General features: G+C 37.0%; 1 protein-coding gene across 2 annotated transcripts in view; it reads left to right on the top strand.

Annotated features, from left to right (window-relative positions):
- Positions 1-66: 66 nt before the first annotated feature.
- Positions 67-27,930, top strand: part of acsl6 (acyl-CoA synthetase long chain family member 6) — a 32,779-nt gene continuing 4,915 nt past the window's right edge. Inside the window, exons 1-16 of one of the 2 annotated variants that reach the window (XM_006631789.3) lie at positions 67-818; positions 8,504-8,724; positions 11,211-11,325; positions 12,203-12,267; positions 13,723-13,824; positions 14,695-14,794; positions 15,667-15,845; positions 16,427-16,459; positions 17,216-17,267; positions 18,504-18,577; positions 19,655-19,732; positions 22,757-22,891; positions 22,987-23,121; positions 23,640-23,735; positions 23,972-24,044; positions 27,400-27,488. In XM_006631789.3, coding sequence (XP_006631852.2) covers positions 773-818; positions 8,504-8,724; positions 11,211-11,325; positions 12,203-12,267; positions 13,723-13,824; positions 14,695-14,794; positions 15,667-15,845; positions 16,427-16,459; positions 17,216-17,267; positions 18,504-18,577; positions 19,655-19,732; positions 22,757-22,891; positions 22,987-23,121; positions 23,640-23,735; positions 23,972-24,044; positions 27,400-27,488 — 1,593 coding nt within the window. In that variant the 5' untranslated portion in view covers positions 67-772. Of the gene's footprint in view, positions 819-1,062; positions 1,317-8,503; positions 8,725-11,210; positions 11,326-12,202; positions 12,268-13,722; positions 13,825-14,694; positions 14,795-15,666; positions 15,846-16,426; positions 16,460-17,215; positions 17,268-18,503; positions 18,578-19,654; positions 19,733-22,756; positions 22,892-22,986; positions 23,122-23,639; positions 23,736-23,971; positions 24,045-27,399; positions 27,489-27,930 lie in introns of those variants that run through there. The other variant, XM_015349480.2, reaches the window with a different exon arrangement.

Below are 27,930 nucleotides of genomic sequence, written 5' to 3'. Positions count from 1 at the left end.
ATTCCAAGGCTGTATTTCAAGACGGCAGTTTCTGTGATGTCTTTCATTCGCCACTTGGAAGAATGTGCCCAGTAACCAGAAGAGAATTGTGAGTCAGCAAGTCACTTGGAGTGAGAGGGGGAATGTTATCACTTAGTTCCAACGCTAGGGGCTAAAGGAGGACGCCCGGAACGATAACAAGAAAGTAATTCTAAATATACATAAAACAACATTATTTTTAATAATTTGACATCTAGTTTTGCTCACTCGAAATTCGAACGAAGTTGAACAAATTCTGTTAAAGCGATGACTTCTGTACTGCCATTTATTTTTAATGTAAAAGACAGAAGGCCTTTGAGTACGTTGTTTAATCGCTGTAGAAAACATTGAAATGAATGTGTATACTGTAATTGCTATATCCCGAGTTAAGGAAATCCTGACACCAAGCCTGTAATCATCTTGTCACCTTGTCGCCGTCGCACTACACCTTTAGTTCGAAGGAATCCATTAGCCTCATGGAGCTAAATTTTGTGACACATCAATACCTTATTAACTAATGCTTCCTGTTCTAAAACCCAGCTTGGTATGAACCTTTAATAAAGATAATGCATAAAACCGGAGGCATCTACCACTAAAAGCCGACTTTGCAAAGCCGAATTGACTAGCTCAGTATTACTCGGTGATAGTCGTCTAATCTCCCAGATTGTCCCAGAGCTGCTGCAGTGTGCGCTGCAGTCTTCGACTCTTCCAACTCCAGCTTTCGTGCTGCAGCAGCAAACTCAATGTGCGAGAGATGCTTGCCTTCGTCCTTGTATCTGGGTCTATTTGGATCGTGCTAGGTAAGCTTATTGCATTATCTGCTCGTACATCCTTTCTTCGAGACTACAGTTAAGGATGTTTATTGTTATTTATTGAAGAAGTGAAGCAAATGGGAAATAACGGGGATTTTCTGTCGTGGATACCGGCTTTTTGACTTTCAAAGCTTACGCTTAACATAATAGTACTCATGTATTATGTAAAGGTTGATATTTCACTGAAAATAATGGACGTTACACTTGGATTTTGTAGAAAATATTTATATAATTGAGCGTGGTCTGATTATTTTGCGCTGACATCGTGCTTTGAACTCAATGATTTACACAGGCCTAAACTGAGAAACGAATGTATAGCCTAATGCGGCTACAGCATTTCTTACCACTTTTACTAAGGCAATAGCTGATTTCTCGCCGGATGCTTGCATCAGCATGATGCACATTGCTACGGAGATGCACACTGCAGGAACCGGTATACAAGGAACAATAGCAACCCATTCTTTATAATGTTTTAAAACAAATGGGGTAAGCTTAAAACATATAATCGTTTCTCCTACAGTATGAACGGGTTTTAACAGTAAAATAAATGTCTAAACTATAATTATATGCACTTTAGAGAGGCTGCAAAACGCGACTGTGCCATTGTGATTCTTAGCATAAGCCGGTGCTTACATTCCGTTATCTCTTTATTAATTATATTTAGCCTTCCCACTAATAGCACGGGGGCAATGCTACCGACGTCAACATTGTTTCATTCAAAATATTTAATGTGTTCAAATGTTTTTACTTTTGTTCTTTTTTGGACGGATTTTCAAAATAACCTTTCTGATCGTGTATTTACTATAAAGAAAATAAAAACTAATGCTTAAGACATTATATTGTAAGACATATATTAATAAAACTAGCCCATGTAGTTTGCAACAATACCTTTAGTGTGCTTGTCGCATGGTGGATGGCCTGCTGTTAGCCTAGCGCATCTAAGAGAGGCAAGCGTGACTCAGAGGAGCTGTCCAGTGGCCATCGGTACTGAAACAGTGATCTAGAGTGGCTATTTTCCGACCACTTTCTCTGTTCGAGATAAAGATTAAGTTAGACGTCTTTTTCTTCATTTGTATCAGTTTATCTGTTATAATGTTGTATTCGTCCAAGCATTTTCCTTTTATAAACAGAAGAACATATCAGAAGATTTTTTTCAGTTTGGGAAATGTTTGACAAAAGTAATGAACAGGCTTAAGGTGAAGGACAGTTTCTAGTTATGTAGCTAGATCTAGGCATTGATTTCATTACTATTGGTTCTTGAAGTATGCCTGATATTTTAGTAAACAAACATTTATCATTTACTGTTTGGACTGCAGAGATACTTCCAAAGCTCAATAGTCTTTACTCCCTACTACTTCTTGATCTAAATTTGAATTATTGTTAAATTTGTTTGTTTTTCAATAAATCAGATGAGATGTAAAAAAATGAGTTTACATCATTGCAAGGCTTATCTAAATAGTTGTATGTCCTAGAAAACATTAATTCATATATGTTTCATTATCCCACCTATTATATTTATTAAATGATACACAGTTGAGTGTATTGCAGTACATTCTCCCTGCTTTCATCCTTCAGAATTTGTTTCCCGGTTTAACCTATTCAAACGAACAGGATATGTCCCGATCTTGGTACCAGTAAGTGATCTTTTAGAGCATTCTGTTCCCAATTTTTCATTTTCTGTCCAGCCATGTTGGAATCACTAATGGTTTTCTTTACCTTTTTTGCTCACAACAATCACAATTGCCCATCTTACATGTCTTTGGCACACTCCAAGTTCCACAGTGTCTTGTGGGAAAGCTTGTGCTGATTGAATGAGTGGTGAATCTCTCAATGACTTCACTGCCATTCACAGGACGTCAAACCAGATGTTCATAGAGATCCTTACCCAGATAATTCCAGCTCTGCCCCCTGCCAACACTCTGCCACTTGGGGAATCCTAGTCACTTGTGCCTAGTAACAAGACCCAAGATCAAACTCATGACCTCTGCCATGTTTTCCTTATGAAAGTTCACTCTGCTAAACCTACCTAAATGTTTCCTATTTTGCCCTGCTTTTCCTATACTCATAATGTGTTTTGTCAGTTTCCAAGATTCTGTGTCATCAGTCTATTGCACCATATTGTTCTGTAGTTTACCTTAATTTAAAATTGTGCATTGATGCTCTTTATTGCATTTTCCCATGATTTACCACAACAAGCATACAGAATATAATATACTATTGTTAGCTATGGGGGGGGGTTATGAAAATGGTGAAAATCAGGATTTGACCAAGCGCTTAAGTCAATAAGTGAAATTATTATTCATAACCCCCAACTTGTAAGTGATTTCTCCAAAATATACCTGAGTGTTTGGTATAATCAGTGGCACGTGAATTCTTTGTTCTCTGGCACAGCTTTGGCGAGAGGGAGAGGAATAATAATCCAGGCACACTTGGTTTAACAAATATTGATTACAATGACAAGACACAAACTACACTATACACAACAAAACATACAACACATAAGTTACTCTATGTACAGTATTTACAAACAAGGTGTGTCAGAGGCCTAACATTCTGGTCACCCAGTAAACCCCAGACGGCTACTAAGCATTAAACTCTTTAATGCCCACAGAGGCCACATAAGAGATAAGCTTCCTTCTATCTAAATACAATGCAACCTGCAATTAAATCTTTCTCTCTGCACCCCGGATGCCACTAAATAAATGGGAGCAAATATCCCTATCCATAAAAGTACACCCTAAGCAGGAACTGAGGTATCTTTTACCAAGGAAACCTAAATTCCCTAAAAACATACACTCTCTCTAGCAAGGTTCAAATACTTAGCTGTAATCAGGTTTGGTTTAGATGATCATAAAGTAGGGACTCTTGTCTTTCCTCTTCTTGTTCCCTGCTTCTTATTTTTTTTCTCATTTCCGTCTCTCTGTGCTGTTAGTGTGATCTTAAATTGTGTATTTCTGTACTGCTCCTTGACAATCTTTAACTCATAACTTACATAGGTACTGTATACCAAGGTAAACTTTCAAATTGTTTTTGCTGAAGGGACCCTGTAGACCTCAGCAAACATCCTCTCGGCTTTGAAGCTAGAAGTAAACAAATAATGTTTACTCTGCCAAGTGTCACAAACTTTATCTAAAATCCAAGAGACACTACTCAGTCACCTAAAGCTGTAACACTATAAAGATGAGGAGAGAAGCCCACCCTTAGAATCTTTATGGTTTACTGTAGGTGCCCTTGTTAACAAATAAAACACTTGTTGACATGTCTTGAACTCATATGACATTCCTCTGTATGTATTTTTTAGTAACTTGATGAGATTTAAATTAATTGATATTTAATAAAATAATTTGTAGGACAGCTGATATTGCTGAGAAGAAAACAATTTAATGTCTGAAGACCATAAAAGTAAAAATAAACAGCAGGATTACCTCTGGCCAGCAGTCTATCTTTGGTAATAGGTTGTAATCCTGTAGTAGGGAATCCTAATTGCTCCTGTCAGTTTGTAGATGAGGAGAGATGTGGGAGTCAGGCCAGATATGATCTGTTTTTTGCCTGACTCCTACTTTTGAAAGTCATACGCAGCCCTTTTCCCCATTTAAGAATTTAAGAATATCAGTTCTGCTAAATATTCAAATGATGCTGGGGGTGTTGGAACAAAGAAATAACTGAAAAGTGTGGCCACACAGGATGGCCTGATGTTTGCTTGCGTATAGAGTTCTGTCCATGAACCAGGCTTTGCTAATGAAAGGTAGCCTCTCGTGACTGCTGGACCTACTTTCACCTGGAAATGGTTCCAGGGAAATGAATAGGGCAAATCATTTAAGATAACAAGGTCAATACTCTGTTGCTGTTTACTGTTGATTTCCCTGTTAGTTGAAATATAACCTCGACAGCCCTCAAAAGGGACCACATTTCTGCCATAGGTTTATAAAGAAAAGTAAGTTTTCCAAAGCCTTGTAATAACATTACTAACATTACAAAACATTACAAAATAGTTTGCTTTGAAAGGAAATGTGGTTGCAACATAACATATAACAGTGACGTCTTTTACATAATAAAGAGGGGCTTTGAAAAGACAAAGATTAATGATCCTATATGATCCAATCATGCAGCCGATACAACATTTTAACCCCCCCCCCACACACACACACACACAAGGAAGGGGGGCTTTTTAGACTCATTGGCTATTTTTATTAATGAAGAAATGTTGAATGTCATTGTTGTTTTATTTTCTTGTTAATGAACTAGTTTGAAAAGTAATCATTCTCAAAACCATTAGGTAAGTAGGTAATAATACAAGAAGTGTTGAAAGAAGTGAATGTTTTTGTAAACAAAACACATTTATTGGTGAAGTGAAATCAAATAGTTTTATTAATATCTTTTTTGTGTTTGATAGAACCATGAACGAAATGTATATAATAATTAATGGCTTTTAGAAATGGCTTAAATCAATTTATCATTTGGAATAGATTATGATACTGTCCTGTATAACTAAAATGTATCTAAACAATTTTTCTTAAAATAATTTTATTATCTTATATATGCAATCTTAAATCTTTAAGAAATTCATAAAATGAATTGATATGATTTTGGCCAGATTGTACATGAAATCCTATCAAGCGATATTTCAGACATTGTGTCAGTTGGTTCTGCTGAAGTTAAGCAGTGCTGGTACAGTTATGCACTGTATAGGCCCAAAGGCTGAACACAAATAATGTACCATATTCCACACTAGTCCATATATGTACTTTTAGACATAAAATTTATTTTGGAATTCGTCAAGGTTCGACTATACAATGAGATATATCAGGCAGTGCAGCATTAGCTTTTTCCCAGCTTCAGTTAATGATTTTCATCTGAAACATTAGATGAATATTCTGTGTGTATAAATATTGAGTCTTCTATGGATCTATGGCCCATGATGTGCTGATTCCACAGTTCTGCTGAATGTGCTATAACTGTGTTACGATGTGGAGTTATTTTTACCCTATTCATGATTAGCAAATTAATATAACAGGTCTCATTGGGGTTTTAGCTGTAGCTCTGTGTTCATAGAGGAACATTTTATCAACTGAAATTTTTACAGACATAGATGTATCAGCATCCTCATGGTAATGCGTCTTTTATTTAACCTTTTGATATTGTTATTCATTAAAGAATGCAGATGTTTCAGAATGCATTATTTAATACCCTCTCATACTTGGGGCCAGTTTTTCCAGCCACAAGCAGCATTTTCATAAGCAAATTTTCCAACTGAACTGTGGCATGCCCAAACAAAATAAACACCCTCTAACTCAGGGGTGGGCAACTTCTGGCACAGAGCGTATTGTAGTACATTAAGACATTTTACTGGGCAAGGTATCCGTTTTCATGTCATGTTCTGACATATATTTCACACAATTGACTAAGAAAGAAATTAAAGTGAGCCTAACACATAATACTTAAAAGAATGTGAACGTTTTGGTCCAAAACCAAATCCCTAAATTGCTACTCAGAATGTGTATCTCAAACTAGAGAAAACATCAAGTCATCTCAAAGTATTTCATGAACTTTCAGAAATGTTACGGTTACAACCATAGAGTTTCATAATTATGACCAGCAAAAACTGCAAGTTAGATATATGAAAGACTGAGCCATTACCTATTTATTTATGTTTCTACTGCATTTATTTATGTAGTGTACTGCACAAAGAAACTGTAGATTCCAGTATTCAAAGCAGACATTGCAGACTTTTGGCACTCTTCCTGAAAACGTTGTTGATCCTTGCCCTAACTGTTGTGATTGCTCTAACTAAAAGACTTGGCTCTCATTCCATATAATAATAATAAGCAGAATGCCACATACATTTTCAGGAATCCCTAGGTTGCCCTTTTGAAAAGATAACAGTATTTTGTTAATGTGTAGCCCTCATTACAGCTCTCAGTAAGACAATGTCCAGCCTGTAAATCATTTCTCAAGTCTCTCTCTAACAAGGTTATAGAAGGTGTCCCTTTCTCTTTGAAGTAAGTGTTGAAAGGGACTTCGTTCTTGCATTACTCAAGACATTACTGGTTGTGTGACCTAAGCAGCACTGTGTGGTAGCAAAGTGACAAAGTGGCTTTGATTTGAAGTGTTGGTGTCTAGGTTTTACTTGGGAATAAAAAAAAACCCTTTCACTAGTGTGTCCAAATAATATGGAAGGGATAATATTCTATGTAAAAATCCTAAAATGCTAAAAAAATACATTATATATACCTTTCAGAAGTACTATAAATGTACATATTTCACTATAAATCAAACACAGTAAGCATCAGACACTGTGCTTGAGTTAGTTGCCAAGTTTGTCTTTATCCCGTGTGTAAACTGTGGAGAAAAAAACTTTGAACTTTGAATCAGTTTCTCTTCTTATCTCTAGTCTGGCATGTGTCATTAGTAACACTATTGAAATCTCATAATCAAGTGTACTGAATTCACTTTGTGGTTGTGCAGTTTTTCTACAGGCAGTCAATTTTAAAGGGCTTTAAGGAATAAAACTAAATGTGAAATAGACTGTTCTCTGGTGAGGGCATTTCGTATACTGTAGGTTCTCTTACATTGACTGCAAGTAACAGCTCTACGGTACCTACATTTCATTTTTATTTTTATTTTATTTTTCAATTATAAAATTATCAAATTTAAATGTTTTTTGTAATGTATGGGATGTTGAATTTTCTTTAGTCACAATAGTCGTAAGTATTCAAGAGGTTGTTACATACATCTTAATTCCACAATTCATTGAAAAGGTGTTTGAGAGTGTAAACTAGGTAAGTGAGACTATAGTTCTGATTTTAATATCAAGGGTATAGTCTGATATAGCCTATTATTTCATTAAAGGGTTACTAATAAACTAGTTTCAAGTAAATTTATAGATTTTTAAAAAATTAGTATGGGTGTCTGCAAAGGAAAATAAACAGAAGTTAATTTCATGCTAAAACTAATAACAAAGAGAAAAAGTACAACATTGCAGTTGTAGAGACTTCCTTGGGTAATATGGTGTTATGGTGGTAATATGGTAATATGGTGGTGGAGGGGAGTCCCCATTACCTGTAAAGCACTTTGAGTGGAGTGTCCAGAAAAGCGCTATATAAGTGTAAGAAATTATTATTATTATTATTATTATTATTATTATTATTATATGCATTTGAAGTGTACCTGTACTTTAAGATGCCATATTTCATTACAAACTTCATTTCAAACTTCATTACTGTTATATTCTATACCTGTATATACCAATTGATTTTACACTGTTTAATAGTGTTTTTTAACTTTGATGCCTTTATTATCAGAGCCCTTACCATGTTAAAAATGGACGTTGACATGTCAAGCTGTTTTACCAAAGTGCTTGACTCTGTTATGGCTTCATAAAAAGGGAGCAGTTTTACCAGTTTTGTTTTTAGAAATAGTGTAATTCATTCTAAATAACTGTGCTGTTGCACAACTTATAACTCTTCCTTTTCTCAGCATTGCAGGGATCAGTTACTGGCATATCCTTAATTACTTAATGAGTACAATTAATCAATTAAGGAATTAGTTTCTCCTGTGGAAACAAATGAGAGGATTATTGAGTAGTGCCCTTCAACACACTCAAGGTTGTTGTCTATGTATTGAATATGTGCCGCCATCACAGGGTGTGGTGCATGTTTCTCTCTCCTGGGCAGAGATCAGTAATTCGCTGATGGAGAAGATGCAGGCTCAGGAGATTCTACGTAGTCTAAGGCTGCCAGAATTGGATGAGTTCAGCCAATTCTTCCACTCTCTCCCTGCTTCCACACTCATGGGCATCGGAGCACTGGCGGCTATAATAGCTTACTGGCTCGCCACACGACCAAAAGCCATGAAACCTCCTTGTGACCTCACCCAGCAGTCTCAGGAAGTTGAGGTGAGCAGACTCTTTCCATGTTTTATTGATTAATTCTTGACATCACTGGCTGCAGAACTCCAGAACCTCTTTGTCCATAAAAATAATTGCCTTAGGTCATAGTTTCTCTCTGACCCCTACCATACAATTGTAGGGCTAACACTAATGTAGTTTTTTTTCTCCATAGTAAAAATCTTATTAACAATTAAGACATTCAAACTGTCAAACAGGTGGTAATACATTTTGCTAACCACACTACAGTGGTGCTAGAAAGTAATTTTCAGATTTTCTGTATAAATGTGACCTAAATGTAATCAGATCTTCATCTAAGTCATAAAAATAGATAAAGGCAACCCAATAAAACAAATAACACACACAATGATATACTTTTTCATTCATTTATCGATCAAAATGATCCAACATTAAATGTCTGAACATTTATGCAGAAATTCAGAAAATTCTCACCACTGTATATTTTCCCACTATCTGTCCGTTTTATATTATTAATTGTAGTATTATGGTATTTAAATGTCTAAAATATCATTTTTCATACCCCGTGAAGACACAGGACTGAGTCTTCTGCTGCATGATAATTCTGGCTCTGAAATGTTTGAATTCCTGGTTGTATGAAACATTTGTAGTCATCTTCCCTCTTCTCGATTGCTATATTCGCATAACAGCTGTCACTATATTTAGCTTTTAGATTTTTCTGCATAGAAACCATGAAATATTTACTACCTGAATGCTTTACATTTTATGCATCCTTAGTGCCATGCCAAGTTTTTGTGTATTGTTTTTCTTCAGCCCTATCTTTAGCCCATCAGTAGACACAGGTATTTATTTTCTTGTCCAGTGGATCCTGTGTTTTCCTTCTTTTGCACTTCCCGAGAGTGTCCGGATAAAGCAAAGCCAAGCAATTGCTTAGTTGCCAAGGCAGCAAATTTGAATCAAATAAGAAATCAGGAAATATTTATTGCAGTATTCATTCATAATGAATAAATTCTGATGGAAAAAAGAAATGCAACACCTCCTCCTCCACACTCATGCCCTCCCGTCTGCATGGAACAAGCTGAAGAGTGACTCATTCGTGAAGAGGACCTGATGCCACTGCTGATGAGTCCATCACAGCCTCTGTCTGGCCCAAGCCAGTCGGGTGTGACGTCTAGGAGGTGTGAGCAGAGGGCCTCTGACAGGTCGCCTTGCTCTAAGGCCAGCAGCATGGAGCCTCACTGTCCTGTCACTGATGTGGGAATTGTGTCTGCTGGCAGTTTCAGCAGCAGTAAGATTGGCAGATCTAAAACGGTCTCTCAGATGGACCAGTCTGATGTGTCGGTCCTGCTCTGGTGTGGTCACTCGAGGGTGACCAGGTCTTGGACAATCATCTGTCCCGCTGGTCTGCTGAAACCTTCTTTGCAGTTGTGACACAGTGGAGCGGCTTACTCCATAGTGTCTGGCAACACTGGCACATGGCATGCCTGCCTGCAGCATGTCAATGGTCCTCTCCCTTGCTTCTGGTGACATTCGAGGCATTATGGAATGCACAGAAAATTGACTAAGTGTGGCCTTTTTCTTGCAGTGACCTAAGCTTTGAATTAAGGCCTTTTTAAAGGTGACCTGATCAGACATTGTTCCACCTGGACCTCGTTGGGTAAAAGTGCACCTAACAAGCTTTCATGTGATCGGCAAGTTGCAATGCCTCACTGCACAAGCTGTATTGCTGGTTGGAGGACTTAAAACAAATTGACAACTTTTTGTGGAAGTACATAAGCTATAACTATAGTATTCTCATTCCAGAAAATGATGCATTTCTTTTTTCCATCAGTATATATAAGACAGGAATTACCTGTTGCAACCATATGCCCTTTTGACATGTCTTTCAGTATTTTACCCTAAAAGGGGGCCAGACATACATACAGTGTCACAGTAGTTAGCATCGCTGGCTCACAGAACTGGGGACCTGCATTGAGTTCCACACTGTGGTGCTTTCTGTGTGGAGTTTGAATTTTCTCCCTGTGTTTATTAGAGTTTGCTCTGGGTATTCCAGTTAACCTCCATAGTCCAAAGGCACACTAGAAGGTTCACTGGCTTCTGAGAAAACTAGCCCAGGTGTGGGTGTGGGTGTGTTGTGTCTGTGTATGGCCTGCGATGGACTGGTATTCCATCCAGGGTGTACCTGCCTTGCGCTCATTCCTTGCTGGGATAGACCCCAGCTTCCCTGTGACCCCATATTAGATAAAGCAGTTAGAAAATGGATGGATGGATGGATGGATTTATTAAGTATTGTGAATATCTTTTTTCAATTTGAAAAAACGCAAGCTAAGGAAATGAGCAAAATTAAATTTTCTTGAATTCAAAAACATACATGTTCTTTAAATATAAGTCCTTACGTTTCAAAATCTCCTAAAAAATGACACAAGCCCTGCATTGGAAGACTTGAGAATCTGCATTTTATGTTTCTTTTGCCTTTCTTCTGAGATCACAATGTGCTTCTTCTTCTCCCCATACAGCACAGTGATGGAGCCCACAGATCAGTACTGGGGGACACTCCCAAGCTGCTAACTCATTACCATGATGATGCCAAGACCATGTATGAGGTGTTCCAGCGGGGGCTACACATAGCTGGTGTGTATCTGATAAATGACATCAAGACATCAAGGAATATTTTACAAAGTGCCGGAGTTGCTGCCTCTCTCCCACCAGCCTCATTTGTGTATTTTATGGAGCAAATACAGTACAGTTGATTCTTTGCAAGAGGTTCAGCAGACCTGAAAATCTATATATAGTGACAGATCCTTCTCTGGGGAAGCGTGACTTGAAGGACCTACACGTGTCCTGTTTAGGGTATAAAAATTCACTCAGGCAGGATCAGTACAGTGCTTCCCAACACTCCCTTGCTATTCTCTCCTTAGTTCTGCACTAGTTCTGAAATACAGTATATTATATAATATATAATATTATAGTACATACCTGTCATATAATAGTATTATTTAATAATAATAAAATCATCATTTATATTTTAAATTGTAAGTCATACATTATATAATATTATTGTATCTGGTTGGAGAGTAGCCTAGATGTTACAGTTTGGCCAGAGGTCAAGAATTTTAAAGATAGAACATTTGTCTACTGCAATGTTTCTAAAGTTCATTTCAGCAGCTAATACTAATTGTCACATATTACGTCACAACGATACCGATCTCCAGCTGCAGACACCTTTTGGCTGGGCTTACTTGATTATACAGTGTGGAAGTCAGGTCTCTTACAGGTGCTGTTGATTTCCCTGCTTCCAAGTGAGGAACTGCACAGCCTTGCCCTGGGATGATGATGCACAGTTTCCAGTGCTCTGTTCTTGCTTAATCACTTCAGCCTGTTTTGCTTTGTTTCAATATCATAATCGCATGATCTGAATAGGATGTTTATGTTTCCAGTCCCTACAGAAATCTATGTAATGTAAATGACTTTTCAAGTCATTGCTCTTTCTTTTCTTTCGTCTGAGCAGGAGATGGACCTTGTTTAGGATCCCGACATCCCAACCAGCCATATGTGTGGCTGTCTTACAAGGAGGTGAGTAAATTTGTTAGCAGTGGGGGGCTGCTGCTGGATTCTTTGTCTAGTTAAGACCTTGTTTAAAATGAACAGGAAGAGCAGCGTATAGCACTTTCCCCTGACGAGAAGAATTGCATTTGTTAAGTGCAGTAAATATTTAAATATTTTGTTTCAAAATGCAATTAGAGCATTACCCTTCAGTACTCATCAGCTAGTTAAGTAGACACAGGCACCATCTTTCAATTTAGAAATTTCTCAAATCTAGAAAATGCTGTAGACTTTGCAGAGTGTTTGAAATAAATTAAGTCACTAGAGCACATACATTAACACATTTGTATATATGGACCAAATTTCCAGCCTTCTGTTTTGTTTGTGTTTCACAATGAGATGACAAGTAGCAAAGGTGTCAGATGTATTTGGAATGCACCAATAAATTAAACTCTGTGCTTTCTAAATCTAATTGAAGCATTATTTCGGTCCCTAATAATATTGCAGCGTACCAGATTAAGAAATGAGTCTTATTAATATATTCCTTATTTATGGAATATACAGGTAGCTCAAATAGAAGCTTTATCCTTATTCATTAAAATCTTTTATCTCTTTCAACATGAACTAGCATTGGCTCTACCCAAAATGTTTCTCTTTATTTAGTGAAGTTATTTTAAATGAATCCATGTTTAATTGACATCACATTACACAAGCATGATATACATACGATTTCAAACCCTCTTTTTGACTTCAAAGTCCTCTCCTAGTTTATTGAGCAAATTTCAGAACTAAGCAGGAAGAGCATCTTGCTCTTGAGTACATTTTAATCTTAAATTGCAGAATAATTCTGATCAAATTGTTAGTTTTTCACTTGCACATCATTTTGATATTAAAATTTGCTTGATTTTGAGAGGAGTGCAGGACAGCATAGTGGATAAGTCTTTGGACTCATAATAGGTAGGTTGTGGGTTTGATTTGTTGCTGCAGACACTGCTATTGTTCCCTGAGAGAAGTTTTCCCCCAATTGGACATTGCTGGGGAAATAATCCCCTTGGATTGACTGGTGTCCCACCTGGGGGAAGTCACTCTTTAGTCTGCTAAACAATCCAGGAACAAGCATGAGCTCTGATATAGACTTCATCTCTATCTTCAGTTTTATAGGGAAATAAAATCATTTTAGCTTTGCATTATTTTGCAGTGTAATCCTGTAGATCATTATTAATTGACTTATCTTCAAACTGACTTCTCTTTATGTAATTCTGTGTGTAATAGTGTGTTTACAGTGCACTGTTTACAGTGCAATCGTTATGACTCCACTATGAAAGTACCGTAGGTTTAAGTGTTGTACTATCCAGCTGGGCTTTGGGCCAGTTGGCTCACCATCTTGTGAACTAAACCCTAGTAAACCTTTTGCAGATTTGCAAGTGCTGGTTTTACAGGAAGAACACTGAAGGAATTTCCGTCTATCAAAATCTTTTCTTCTAGGTTATCTCTAGGGCAGAGCATCTGGGGTCAGGGTTGATATTCCAGGGCTGCAGACCTTGCCCTGACCAATTCATTGGGGTATTTGCACAAAACAGGCCAGAGGTGAGGCAGAACCTAGAAATTATGAATATAACAGAATGAGTGAGAATGCTGTGTGCTGTGTGCTGTGTGTGATATTTTTGGCTGCCTTGACATCTGTTTTAAATCTTTAGTGGAATATTTAGTGACCATTGCAACATTGTTTTAAATAGAAGGAATGATATTGTATTGATTTCTAACCATTAGCATTGGCATCCTGTACCCTGATTGTCACAGTATTCAGATACTAAAGAAGCTTGGGCCTGGTCATTAAGATCAGATGGTACTTTTTCCTACATATCAGAACTGGTGTCATGTGTTAACCCCAGTGTCCTAGCTAGTTTAAGCTTTGGGTATTCAGAATCTGGCGTACCTAAATTTTCCTCTTTATTTAAATAGTGAAATTATTTCTCACTTCTCCACTTTACTTCCTGTGTAATGGACAGATTGTTGAACAAGGGCTTCTGTGTGTCACCCAGGTTGAGGCTGCCATTTCACTGGTGAACGAAGGGAATGAGTTCCTTTAGGACATTTTTTGAGACACTGTGGCAGTCACTCACATTATAAGCATCCTTAGTGATGCGTAACCTAATTAGTTGAGTTCCTCCTGGAGTATAAACTTTTAACACCTTTCAACATTTATCTTAAATGTGAGGGGTTCTGAAATCTAGCAGCTGGTATGGGGAGTTCATGCTCTTTTCTAACACCATCCCACTTTTTGAGGGCTTAAACTATTTAAAAACATTAATTAAGGGCTCAGCGACCTTAATTAATGAAGAGCTGTGCTAGAATAAACATTACTGATACATTACTGTAATGGTTGGTAAACTGTGACCTCAACGTTTATAAATCCTAGTCATAATGTTTGTTTTCATTTTGTGTTTCCATTTATAGTGGATTATTTCAGAGTTGGCCTGCTACACTTACTCTATGGTGGTAGTACCACTTTATGATACTTTAGGACCAGATGCTATTCGCTACATTATCAACACTGGTAAGAGATGATGTCTCCTATATGCCATATATTTCTGTATAAATAGTGCATTTCTATTTGAAATTTAGGCATTCCCTATGGTACTATGCATTATGTGGCTCTGTTGTTAACATAATACATTCATAATTTCTACTCACTGTATGTATTACAACTTAATTACTAGAAATATAATCCTATTTTCATTTACAGTTTGAATTAATCTTTTTATGTAGACATTAAATTATGATTATAGCTTTTGTTTTCTTGGATTCATCAGTAAATAACCACACCTCACCCTTGTTGAATTTTGCAATTATTATTTGCAACTTACAACTATGACCCCTGTACTGCACAGGGAAACGGAGGACTAGCAGACATGCTCCTCTGTCTGAGCTGTTCGTCTTTTGACATGTAGCAAGCTCCAAAGCACCTTAAAGGAGAGCTACTGCTGGTATATACAGGTATCTCACTGGCTACATGGTGTATACTGTATATAAAGTGACATATACTGTATATCTCACTGCCTACATGCTGTATACTTTATATAAGTTGAGGTATACTGTATATCTCATCAATTGTCAAAGATAGCCTGCAGGTCCCTAGTTTAAAGACAAGGGCTTAGCCCAGTAGTGCCCCCGCCCTTGAGGTGCACTGTGAACTCGTGCTCCTTAACTTGAGGACTCCTGGTCCCCAGCATCAACCGACATAATCCAAACTGAGACCAGTGATATCTGAGCCATAGGTTCCAACCTGCACACTAAGAGAGCACCGTAACTGCTAACGCTATGTGGGGAGCCTTCAAAACTTTCTTAGGAGTCAATTCTTGAGAAATGTCTTTCAGACTGAAGCAGCTTTTAAAAAGTTTTTTTTTTCCCATGTGGGTGATTTTTCAGCGGAGATCTCCACAGTTATATGTGACAAGCCAGGAAAGGCTCAGGTCCTGCTGGAGAATGTGGAGAGGAAGGAGACACCAGGACTGAAGACTGTCATCGTAATGGACCCTTTTGACAGCTCCCTGGTGGAGAGGGGTGTCGGATGTGGAGTGCACATTCAGTCTATAAAGGAAGTTGAGGTAGGAACAGAGACAGCTCTGCCTGCATTCCCTACGGGTATTAAATAAATGTCAGTTTCTAATACCCTAATTAGAGAACAGGTTCTTTTACACAGTTACATTCGACTTTTTTCATAAATATATTGTATGAATTTTGCTGAGTATAAAAATAAACAGAATTTTTTTTATTTCTGTGCACCACGTAGTTAAATCTCTTCAGTGGTATCATTGCCTACGCTTGTGGCACTTTTGGATGGGCTGCCTGACAACAAGGTGTAGCACATCCATTTAGTACTATATTAGGCTGTATTTCATTATTGCACAAAAGCTGTTAATCTGTATTGCATGATCACATTCAATAACTATAGTTCTTCCTTTTGTTTTCATAAGTACATCTGGTGCTGTGTATTTAAAGCGACAGGATTTTTGTTAAATTAGATAGAAAGCTGTTTTTGTCGGGTTTTTTGGCACTGATTACTTTTGTGCAAGCCTGTCTTCAGTTGAATAAACACAATAAATATTTTTTCTCCATGGTGCTAATAAGCTTCCATAGTCTTGAGCAATGATGGAGGTTTTTGTTCTTATATTTTTGTTCCCTCCAGACTTCGGGGAGAGCACACCACAGAGTTCCCCTGGTAAGTCCTCATTGATTATTTTCCATCTGAATCCTGTTCAGTAGACAGGGAAAGCAAACTTACCTTGAATGCAAGCCATCAACCAGGTCTGTACTGTCTGTACTTTCCATGATAATGCAAGATTTTTAAAGGCACATCCTTCTATGTGGAATTGGTCTCAGCAGGGTAGGTGTAGAAGATTTTAAAGGGAAGTTTAATGATAAAAACCACAGCCCCACTATGTACTTAATCCTTTAAACTTTTTGTCTTGATTCAAAGGTACATTATACCCTTTGTGTCTAATTTGCATTCTAATCAGAAGTCTTCAGCTTTGTAGCAGATGGAGAATATTTAGATGATGGAATATACTCCCTTGAAAAGGTTTTAGTGGACAAAGACATAAAACATAGGTAGTTAATACTTATGAGGTTATTATTTTAGTATTTTTACCACTGTAAAAGTATGTGAAAATGTGCAACATGTATAAGTTCCTTGTATTTATACAGTACATTAAATTTGCCAAAGAACATTGGAACACAAAGAACAGTAGACTCAAAGAGTATGATACAGTCATTTTTTGTGTTTTGGATCTGTAAACATTGGTGAATGACTTTTTTCACATTATATTTGCCCTGTGGGGGCACGCATTCAGATCTGATTTCAGTTTGTTGAGACATATCTGTAAGGCAACTGCATAAAAAAAGGTTACATTTACATGAATATGTCCCTTTTCATACAAATAAAAAATAATCTTATTTTCCATTTGTTTCTGTGTAGCCTCCTCAGCCAGATGACTTGTCCATTGTGTGTTTTACCAGTGGCACAACAGGTACTGTATGTTTGTAACTATACTCCAGATCAGATGTCATATCAAATATCGAATCTACTGTACATTTTTTGTGTTTTGTTTTACACAATGCATGCTGCAACTTCCCTATCTATGTAAACATCAGTGTATACAAACAACAGAACAATTTATTAACCACCTATTGAAATGCCAGTAGTATTTTACATGATGTTGTGTATTTACTCTACATTATGAGCTACATTTTTTTCTTAAACACTTAGGAAAAGCTATATTTTGAGTAATAGTTGTTTAACTATGGTGTCCATCAGACTGGTTAAATCTTCACAGTGACTTCACTGACAAGTTTGACTGACTTTTTAGGCCATTTTTTCAAGGCCTGCAAGTACTGTAAATAACATTAAATACTAGTGTCTATAGACTTTGGTCCAGAATTATTAGTAGTTCATTATTATATAAAATAGTTATAACAAAATGGTATAATTTTGAAAAAGAAGATAATCTAATTTGTAATTAGCATAATTTAAAAGCAAAGAGGAATTAAATATATATGTATATGTATACTGTATACAAGTTAAATAATTTTTCATATTCTGTTACTATTTTAAGTTTGTATCACTATTAATGTTTGTTCTCACCTCTCTGAAGTTTATTAATTGGATTTGGCTTGTGTTTTTGTTCATGCTTTTATTGCATTAAGAATAAATTATCGTAATGCTAATTAGTGCACTGTCTGTGCATTATACTGGAGTATTAAATGCTCAGAACTGGTAATAAATAATTATCTAAATCTGGTTCCAATGACAATGTAACTCCTATGTTGGCTCATGTCTGAAGATTTTGAAAGGCTTGGTTCCTAACTACATAGAAGTAAATTAAATTCAGATGGGAGATCATACAGTAGCTGTGAAATTTCCTCAGAGACTCTGATACCTTAAATCTTTGAAAATCATTCTTTCATTCTCTACACAGGACTCTGAGAGTTCATATCAGTTCTATAAAAATATATAATTATTACTTAGGGTCTTGACTGGGTCAGTTAAGGTGGTTAACCTAAAATGACTCACCTATCTTGAAAGTTGTTAAGCTGTTATATTTTTATGAGTCAGGGACAGGGGAGTATCACTTGTGTGAGTAAGTGTAGGAATTAAGCAGTTTCGTGATTCTTATCTTCACCATGAGAAACACCACTTATGTATGTGACAAACAATGAGTCAAAATGAAACGATTTTATTGATGTTTTTACCTGGATTCTTCTAGGAAATCCTAAAGGGGTGATGTTAACTCATGGGAATGTTGTTGCAGATTTTTCTGGCTTCCTTAAAGTTACCGAGGTAGGTGCCCATGGAGAAAAATACTAAAAACAAAAAAGTAGTGTGATTATCTTTTCTGTGTACCTTCCCATTTATCAGTATGACTATTTTGGCTCTTAATAGACATCAGACTGTTTACATCCTTAAATTCAACATTGTAGATGTTAAGTCTCAAATAGAATGTGATCTTAAACTTGATCCCGGAAGTGTCTATAGCCTTGTCTCCTTAACTAAGATAATTCTGAACAGATTAATTTCAACCTAGTCTTTACAGTTTGGGTTACTTAACTAGCTTGAATATATTCTGTGTGCAACATGTTTGGACAATTAAATTTCAATACCTAGGGCACCTCTTATGTATGTGCATTGATTGGCTCCCAAAATCACTGCTAATGCTTGCTCTGTGCCCTTCTTCCACAGAATTAGCTTTTCAAACTTTACTACTGTATGTCTGTACATTAAAGGTAAAGTTACCCAATTGTAGTGACTAAAAAAACATACTTCTTAAAACTAATTAAAAAATACTTAAAATCAAGATTCCTTTAATTTGAAAAAACTAAATTTAATGCCGATATAATTTTTTAAAAATAACATTAGTTCTCTGTAAATAGAAGTCATTTATACTTTATGAACATTTTAATAATAGGTTAATCTTGTGAATGCACACATACGGCATTAATAGTGGTTTAATTGATTAAGTTTTTTTTAGTTAAAAGTATGACATGTTGACTTAAGGATCTGGGGAGTCACAGTTTTTTGTGTTTTGGTTTTCCAAAATACAGTGGGGTTTCGTCAAAAGTACCCACTTGTATGAAGAAAACACAATTCCAGTCAATTGTACTGTATATACAGTACAGTACATGTGCAAGAGACCAGCAACTTTGCTGGTCATTGGAACCCAAAGTATCTTAACTAATGTCTTTCTTTGACCCTGCCTTACTATGCGGCTTTCACGTTATTTTTTTTCTTCACCGTAAACCTTGTATCGTTTCGCTTTTTCTCTCTTTTTCCTTTCGTTTTTTCGCTACTTTCTTATGATTATTTTTTCTGTCAGTATCTCTCTCCTTTCTGTCTCCCATGCCCTTGCCCCTGCTGCAGAAAGTCATCTTTCCCAGGCAGGATGACGTGCTCATCTCTTTCCTGCCTCTTGCTCACATGTTTGAGAGACTCATCCAGGTAAGGGGGGTCGTCTAACTGGGTCACTGGTATGGCCACCTTGCTTTGTCTTCCAGATGTCCAGACTCATTTCCTGCTTGACTTTAGCACTCATTTGAAAGGATAGACCAGGTAAGACAATAATGAGAAAGATCATGGATGAACCATAGTGCATTATTTAAAACATTTGTTTTTTTATTATCAGCATCATTCCCATGAAATAAAGCATAGAAAAGTTGAATGTTAAATATTAATAAAACATTATTGGTTGAAAGCCTCTTAACATCAAAAGGGGTTTCATCAAAACACATTCCAGTAAGTTATGAATATACCAAAGAAACAATAAGTAACAATATGAGCTGAACCTTTTACAACTGTATTTGAAAGTAATAAATAATTAAAATTAATTAATTAAAAACTGACAACAAATAACATACTGTATACGCATGGTAATACACACAAACAAGAGAATGCAACCACTTTAAAAATGCAAAGTTCTGAAAGTAAGTCTTAATCCTATTCTTTAAAAATCAACAGCAGAGCAGAGCCTTTGATATGCACAGAAAGAGAGTTTCAAAGTCACAGTGCTTGCACACTGAAACTGACTAATGTCTTCCTCTTAAGTCCCTCCCTTGGCATGTTGAAACTTATAGGTAGACAGCATCTCTGTGATATGCTCTGGGGCCATTCTGTTAAATGGTAGTTCAGATGGCAAGGGCACCTACTGTAGCTCCTCACCAGAAGGTTCTGGGTTCAATCCCAAGTAGGGGTGAGTGATATAGTTTGTTCTAATTCCTTCCAGACGGCTCCCAGTTCCACCCAGCCTGCTTTCCAAATAAGTACTGGGGGTTAATATTTCCGGGGGTAATAGTCCAACCGGAGTGTGATGCTGACCACATCACCTCCACCTCCAAAGTCAGACGGTCAAGAAAAATGGTGGCCCTTGCCCCCTCATTCCCCATGGGCTCGATGGCCTGAAAAGGGACCGACCTAATGTACTGTAATTATTAAAATCAAATCTAGATTTTACGTCCTAAAATGCATGCAAGTGAGTGGTTGGAGATTTTTTGTAATTTCTTTATCTGGAAGATAAAAGCTCCTTTGTACCTCCACAAGTTTTCTTTCATTATACCATAACTCATTTGGAGTCGTAGTGATCCCAATTTTTGAATATTATGTTGATGGTGTGGTATACCCAAGTACCCTTCTGTTTTGTGGGCCCAGTGACATACTTAACAAAATCCAGCAATTGTAAAAGACTTAATTACTCATGAGCTATTGAATCATTATCAGTGCATAAATAAAAAATTTCAAGTAAAAAACACTGTCATATTTAAATAAAATAGGTATTCTAGGGATTCTGTTACCAGATACAGGAGGGCAGTAAATTATTATGGTAAATTACTGGGCATTTTAATTTATATGAACAAGATTGTAAGACTTGTATATCACATGTATATTTATAATTGTAGATCACTTAGGAAAATAAAAGCTAACCTGTCCCCTTCCTTTATTGACCATGCTTTCTGGACAAACCTATACTTTGTGGAGAAACATCAATCAGGGAAACACTTTCATCTACATAAGGCTATATCTTTGACAGGAATTAAAAAAAAATATGATGTTGAGTATCATTCTAATCAAAATTATTTTTACAGTAGGAATCCTAAAAAGGTTATTTATTCTGTTCTTATGACACAGATGTTACTGTGATTGTTACTGTGATATTCTTCAACAGCTTCCCTGGGCTTTATCCAGAACCACTCAGATTAAACATTGAGATAAACTGTATTCTGTAACCAAATCTTTAGGAGTTAACCTGAACTTGGATATGTATTTTTCTGTATTATTTTTTGCAAATCTCCATAAGCAATCCCAGTGCTGTCAACAACACAGCGGAGTTTCAACCTCTGTATTAAGGACAATAATACAGCATTAGTAGACAACCCACAGCACCAGTGGGATCTGAACTAATACATTCTCTGTTGCATTGGGAAACCACAGCAAAACTGTTATGAAATTCTAATATTAGAGCAGAAATGCTATGATGAATATATCAAGGCACACATTCACAGGGGAAACCTTGTAGCACTGTTTCAATCAATGTGAAACTGTGAGATACAGCTTAGGGAAGTTCACCCACACCCTTCCTGTGGTTTTCACTGCCTGTCAAGTCTGTTAGTGGCCCCATACTCTGGATCTTTGCCGGCTGTTGTATCTCTGTCAGCAGAGTTCAGAATTAGGAACATGTCCCGATCTCTTCTTTTTCCACTGTATGCCAATCTACAAATCTAAGATCAAAACAAAAATGTTGTACCTGGTTTGATGGAAAAATGATAAGCATTCTGATCATGATTCATCCTGTTTGTAGCTTTCTAAAAGGATTTAAAAAGTGTGGTCACTTAAAGCTTTAAGGCATGGAGCACTTCCTGTTTGGCACCTTGACAGAATAGTTTAAAACAAACATCAAATTGTGCAACCTATGACAATAAATCTCGATTAGTGTTTGTGAATTGTAATTGTAATGAAATTCTCTTTAAATGTCAATTTGTTTCTTCTAAGGGAAATCTTAAAAACTGGATTATAAAATTAAAAGTACTGTAGATTAAATTACATCTGAAACAGTTTTACCTGTGGTTTAAATGAAACATTTAAGTGACGATACAATAAAGACTGAAGCATTTTATTTCGGAATGAATCTGGAGGAATTGACAACCAATAATGTGAATCTCTTTAAAAGAGCTATAAAAGCTGAGTGGTGATTAGTGACAGCAGCAGTGTTAGTTTCATAGCCATTTTTTGCAAGAGTGCCACCTAGTGATTTAAAATAAAACTAAAGGAACAAAATGAATTCAGGATATACATGTATAGACCTAATGTATTTTAATTTTGTATTCACCTTACTTGAAGTATTCAATGTTGACTTTGGAAGTGTGGATAATAAATTATTCCATCGTGGATTTGCTAACCAATCATTAACTTCAAAGAGAATCTGAGCAGAAAGTTGAGAATGGCTTTTCTTGTGTTGTGTTGTGTTGTACCTAGTCTGTAGTGTACTGCCATGGTGGAAGGATTGGTTTCTTTCAAGGAGATATCAGGCTCCTCTCAGATGACATGAAAGCACTTCGCCCCACCATCTTTCCTGTGGTACCCAGGCTGCTCAACAGAATGTATGACAAGGTGAGAGAGAAGGATTTGCGGTGTACTAATGGTCAGCTAACATTGCCCATTAGTGAAAAGAAGACCACAATGTTTTAATGCACACTGTTTTACAGATCTTTAGCCAAGCCAGTAACCCTGTGAAGCGCTGGCTTCTGGAATTTGCTGCCAGAAGGAAAAGTGCTGAGGTTCACAGTGGGATCATACGGAACGACAGTGTGTGGGACAAAATCTTCTTCAGTAAGATCCAGGTGTGAAAAACGCTGCAGTATCAAATGCGTCTAGAGAATAAATATACCTGAAGAGTCAGTTCAATTACTGGCTTTGGTGACCTCAGATCTAATTTGTGCATTAACAACGAATGCATCTTGACTGTGTGGAGGAGAGCATAGCTAGCCTGAGAAGCAGCAAACTATAACAGACACAAAAATACCCTTAACCAGGATAATAAAAGTAGTCAGGATTTATATAGTCAAATGAGAATTTTTTTAATTCTCTGTTCTTATTGTGATTCACCATAGCAGATTTCAAAACACTGTGATTATCAACATTAGACACATTGAGAACCGCATAGTTAAAATGCTATATTTATCATGAAAAGACTAAGGAAAATAATAAGGACTAAGGAAATCTTTGTTGTGCATTTCATTGTGGCCAACATTCATGTTATCCTCCATGTTTATGGCATGGCACATCAGATAACAGCACAATGGTGGTTATTTGTGAAGCTGGGTAGCTGTGTGGATAACCAGCACATTGTCTCTGGCAGGCCAGTCTCGGTGGGCGGGTGCGAATGATCGTGACAGGAGCTGCTCCAGCATCTCCAACTGTCCTGGGATTCCTGCGAGCTGCACTGGGCTGCCAGGTGAATACAGACACCCAGTTCTAACCTTGCTCTAGACCTTTCTCATTTTTTCTTCTTAACTGTTCTTCTTAATTGTTTCTGATCTTGGGTCGTTATCAGGAGCAGAAAAAACAACAAGCGTGTTTTGTTGGTTCAAATGTAAGGCTGACAAATGAATTTGCTCACAGTATCATTTATTGCAAAACATGCTATCTGTCGTGCAAGCATGAATGTGCTTGTCATGATTTGTGCTGTAGGTCTATGAGGGGTATGGACAAACAGAGTGCACTGCTGGATGTACCTTTACAACCCCCGGTGACTGGACTTCAGGTGAGCAGAACCTCAGAAGAACTAAAACCTCTGTAGTAAGATATCGTTTAAAAAGTACAAAACATTTAATGCTCATTCAGAATATATTCAGTACATATATTTGTATAGCTATCTTTAAAATTTCTTAGAAACTCATCTGTGCAATGTCTTGTTAGTGCTCAGTCCTCTTTTTTACTTCACCTGAACATGTTCTAGAGCTCAAAGAGGATGTTTTAGAGAGTTTGAAACAGTAGGAATTTCAGGCTTCCCATTGTAGTGCATTAGTGTGCTTGTAATTTCCACCAAGTGTCTGAACCAAGCTAACAATCTCTTCAAGATTCTTGCTTTTACACGCTCTCTAGCCAGGTGCAAATCTAGAAGAGACCAACAGGGACTGAGCACTTTATCCTGTATAGTTTCTGTGGTGAAATGCATCCAAATTGAGTACTTCAAAACTAATCTTACTATCTCGAATAGCAGCAGTTATGTTTTTTTGTAACAGTTTCTTATATTTCTATACCTGCATTTTGAAATGTCTTTTTCTTTGAAAAATGTATCACAGTGAAAATGGATGCAGAAACAAGCACCTCAAAACTGCTGCATGCAGTAAAGACTTTGATGAATACATCCAGATAGTGGTATCAATGGTTTGATAAATGGTGTTCATTATAGTTTATTTAATAAGCAAAGCAAGTGAAATTTCAAACTTTCAAAAAACTTTTATAGGCTGAAACGTTAATTATTAATGTTCAGTAAACAGACATAAAATTTTCCATTGTTTCAACACTGCAGCTGCAAGTTGGCCTTATTTTGCAGCTTAGTATCTGAAGGTCTTATTGAACCCACATCCTGTTCTTCACTGTAAACAGCATGTGTGATAGGGTAAAGGAGAAACAAGCATTCATAAATCTTTAGTGAGACTTCAGCTTATAAAGCAGGGTACGTATTTATCTTCTCTGCCTACATTTTTCACTTTAGCTTTTGTGTTTCACTAAATAACAGAACATTGACTGGGTAAGCTTGAAGGCCTTGTCTTTTAAAGTGAGGTAAACCTTTAAGGCTATAAGGATAGTCATCACGTTAAATTAATCCCTTGCAAATAACATGGTCGCATGCCATTGTTTCACCAAAACAGGTAGAGCAGTAGAAGAAACTAGCTGGAGGACTGCATGAAACAGCAGTGGGCCTGCTGTTGCTATGCGGAAATGGATTAAAAAAAACATTAATGTAGTTAAACAAAGGCCACCACTGGCGTTTCGCCAGGCGCATTCCCCTGCAAATGTTGTATTTCTTTTTTATGTTGATTACGTTACGTATATTTGTTTTACTTACAACAACATGAATGTCACAAGCCTAAGCAAATAAGAAGTGGATGTAAAGCGATTGCTTAGTCATGAGCACCATGTGTGTTTCTGCAAACATGTTTTTGCAACAATGCTATGAATTTTTTTTCGGGATTTTTTTCTACATCTGATAAACCCACTCGGAGATCTCCGTGTGCTTCATTAGGAATTCAGTTTGCGTAGAGAATTCTTGCTGCATTTTTTATTTGTCCTTAACCCAAAGGCGTCTTCCAAATGCTACTGGGCTGCTTTTTCCGTTTTGTTTAAAGCGTTTTGCTAATGCTAATTTGGGCTGCTGGAACTATTATGCGCAATACAAGAGATGTATCTCTGGGGAATTCTGACACAAAAATCGGGTTTGTTACTGTTCTGAAAATATACAGCTATGAAACAGGATGTAAAGATGTAGAAGTCATATTAATGTGAAAATTTATGCTGAGCTGCTTTATGCTGTTGAACGTTATATTTCATACAAACAAAATTACTCACTAGAGTGGAGAGCTGAGTCAGTGTACAAATTACCAATGGGCAAGTTGAAGCTGATTTCACCCAGAAAAGAACAAAGAAAAAAGAGTGAAATATGCAACTTTTTGGCTATGGATCCTCTCTACCCCTTTAAATTCTGTACAAAAGAATTAAAAAAAATAAGTGGAGAGGATTTGGAAAGACAGAATGATAAATGCTCAAGGTTAAAGCAATGGAACAATGAGGTGGAATCGAAAAGTACACTCTATTGGGCAGATTTTAAAATAGATTAAACAGTTGTCAATGCAGATCCTATTGCAAAAAAATGCATTTGTTCTTCCTTAATCCCATTTCCTGAAATTTGTTTTATTTATTTAGTGAGGCCACTGAACTTTCAAAACAAAGCCCTCAAAATGTGATAGTTCTTTGTTGACAGGACTCTCTCCATTGACCAAGGCCTCACCCCCCCCTCCTCAACATCAACCACAGGAGGAATACACACATCCAGAGCCACATTCCACATATTACCCAGGGTCATCAAACACAACTTTACAGAGTGATCCATGCGACCACACCTATTATTTAATACCGTCCACAGCTAAAGTGCACACCAAGCACTTTTTGCTGCACCAGAAGCTGCTATGTCAACAATAAATATATCTCCGACAGAACACGTATACACGGTTCCTGGTTCCAGTTCATAGTCCCTGGTTCAGGTTCACTTGGAGAGTATCATGCATGTCCAGCAATCTTATTTATTGCCAATCTTCCTCAAAGGAACTGGAAGCTGACGGATTGCCTTCTCCAGGGAACATGTCAGAACACTGAGGATCAAGGACCTCTGCAGGCTAATCCACAATTTCACCTCCTCTAGTCATGATCCCACTGACGTTGCTGGCCTGTGTCCTTTTTGCAAGATTCAAAGGACTCTGCAATAAAGACATCAAAATCAACTGGGTGTACACATTTTCCCAGCACCCACTTATTAGCTGTCTTAGCACTCACTTATTAGTTCACTTATTATATATGGAATGTTTCAGTTCCAAGACTGATGTTGTTTGCACTTCCCCTTGAATTTTGTTTCATTGTTCTTGTACTCTTAACTTGACCCAATCATTCTTACATTTTGTTTCTTTTCCCCTTTTTGTTCCCTACCGCATCCCTCTTAGTCCCGATTCCTCTGTTTGTTCTTTACACTTCTGAGGAAAGCTTCATGGCTGCCAAGTTATGCATTTTACAACTTTTTTATTTACTTTTCAGCGTGGAATTAATTTGTTCGTTCAACTATACACACTCTAACCTCCGTCACTCGACAGTTTCCTTAATAAACTGCCCCCCCTTGTGGTTTCATTTAGTAAGCACTGATGTTAACGATTTGTTTTTGAAAAACTGGATGCATTGACTGAAATATTCTTTGTTCCTTTATATCAATCAGGCAATACAAGTTTTTCCAGTACTTCATATGCCATTAAATGATATATGCTAATTCGAATATAAAAGCATGAAATTCCCTACTTCGTGTTTTTGATTTCCTGTTTTAACCTGTTTAATTGACTGTGTCATTTCAGGCCATGTCGGGGCACCACTGCCTTGTAATTTAATAAAACTGGTGGATGTTGCAGATATGAATTACTTTGCTTCAAAAGGAGAAGGAGAGGTGAGAGCAGTTAAAGCCAGTCCGTGTGGCACAATGTCCCTCTTCCTGCAAAAAACTGTCTCCTTATATGTGGTTTTTTAATTTTCTTTCATCCATTAAAAAGCATTTCAGTCCCAACCTGGCTATAGAGACTTGCTGAGACCCTTTTTTGCTGATTTGCTCCATCAGCATCAGACAATTAACTTGGCTGGCAAGAGCATCTATGTAATTGGGTAACAATTATAAAGCGTCAGAAGCAAAAATGCTTACATGAATTACTGTTAGCACAGTACATCAAATCAGATGACTGAACATTCAAAATAAAAAAAATAAATAAGGTTACAGAAAAGAGGTGGCTGTTCAGCCTATTTACATATGAAAACACTGGATGAAGTTGAATGCACTTTGAGTCCTAAATGTACTTGTGTCCTAGAAAACTGTAGATCCTGAAGTAGTCTTCATG

Source organism: Lepisosteus oculatus, chromosome 11, assembly GCF_040954835.1.
Source record: "Lepisosteus oculatus isolate fLepOcu1 chromosome 11, fLepOcu1.hap2, whole genome shotgun sequence".
NCBI classification, from domain to species: Eukaryota; Metazoa; Chordata; class Actinopteri; order Semionotiformes; family Lepisosteidae; genus Lepisosteus; species Lepisosteus oculatus.
Note: the sequence above shows the minus strand (reverse complement) of the source record. Positions and strands in the feature narration are given on the sequence as shown.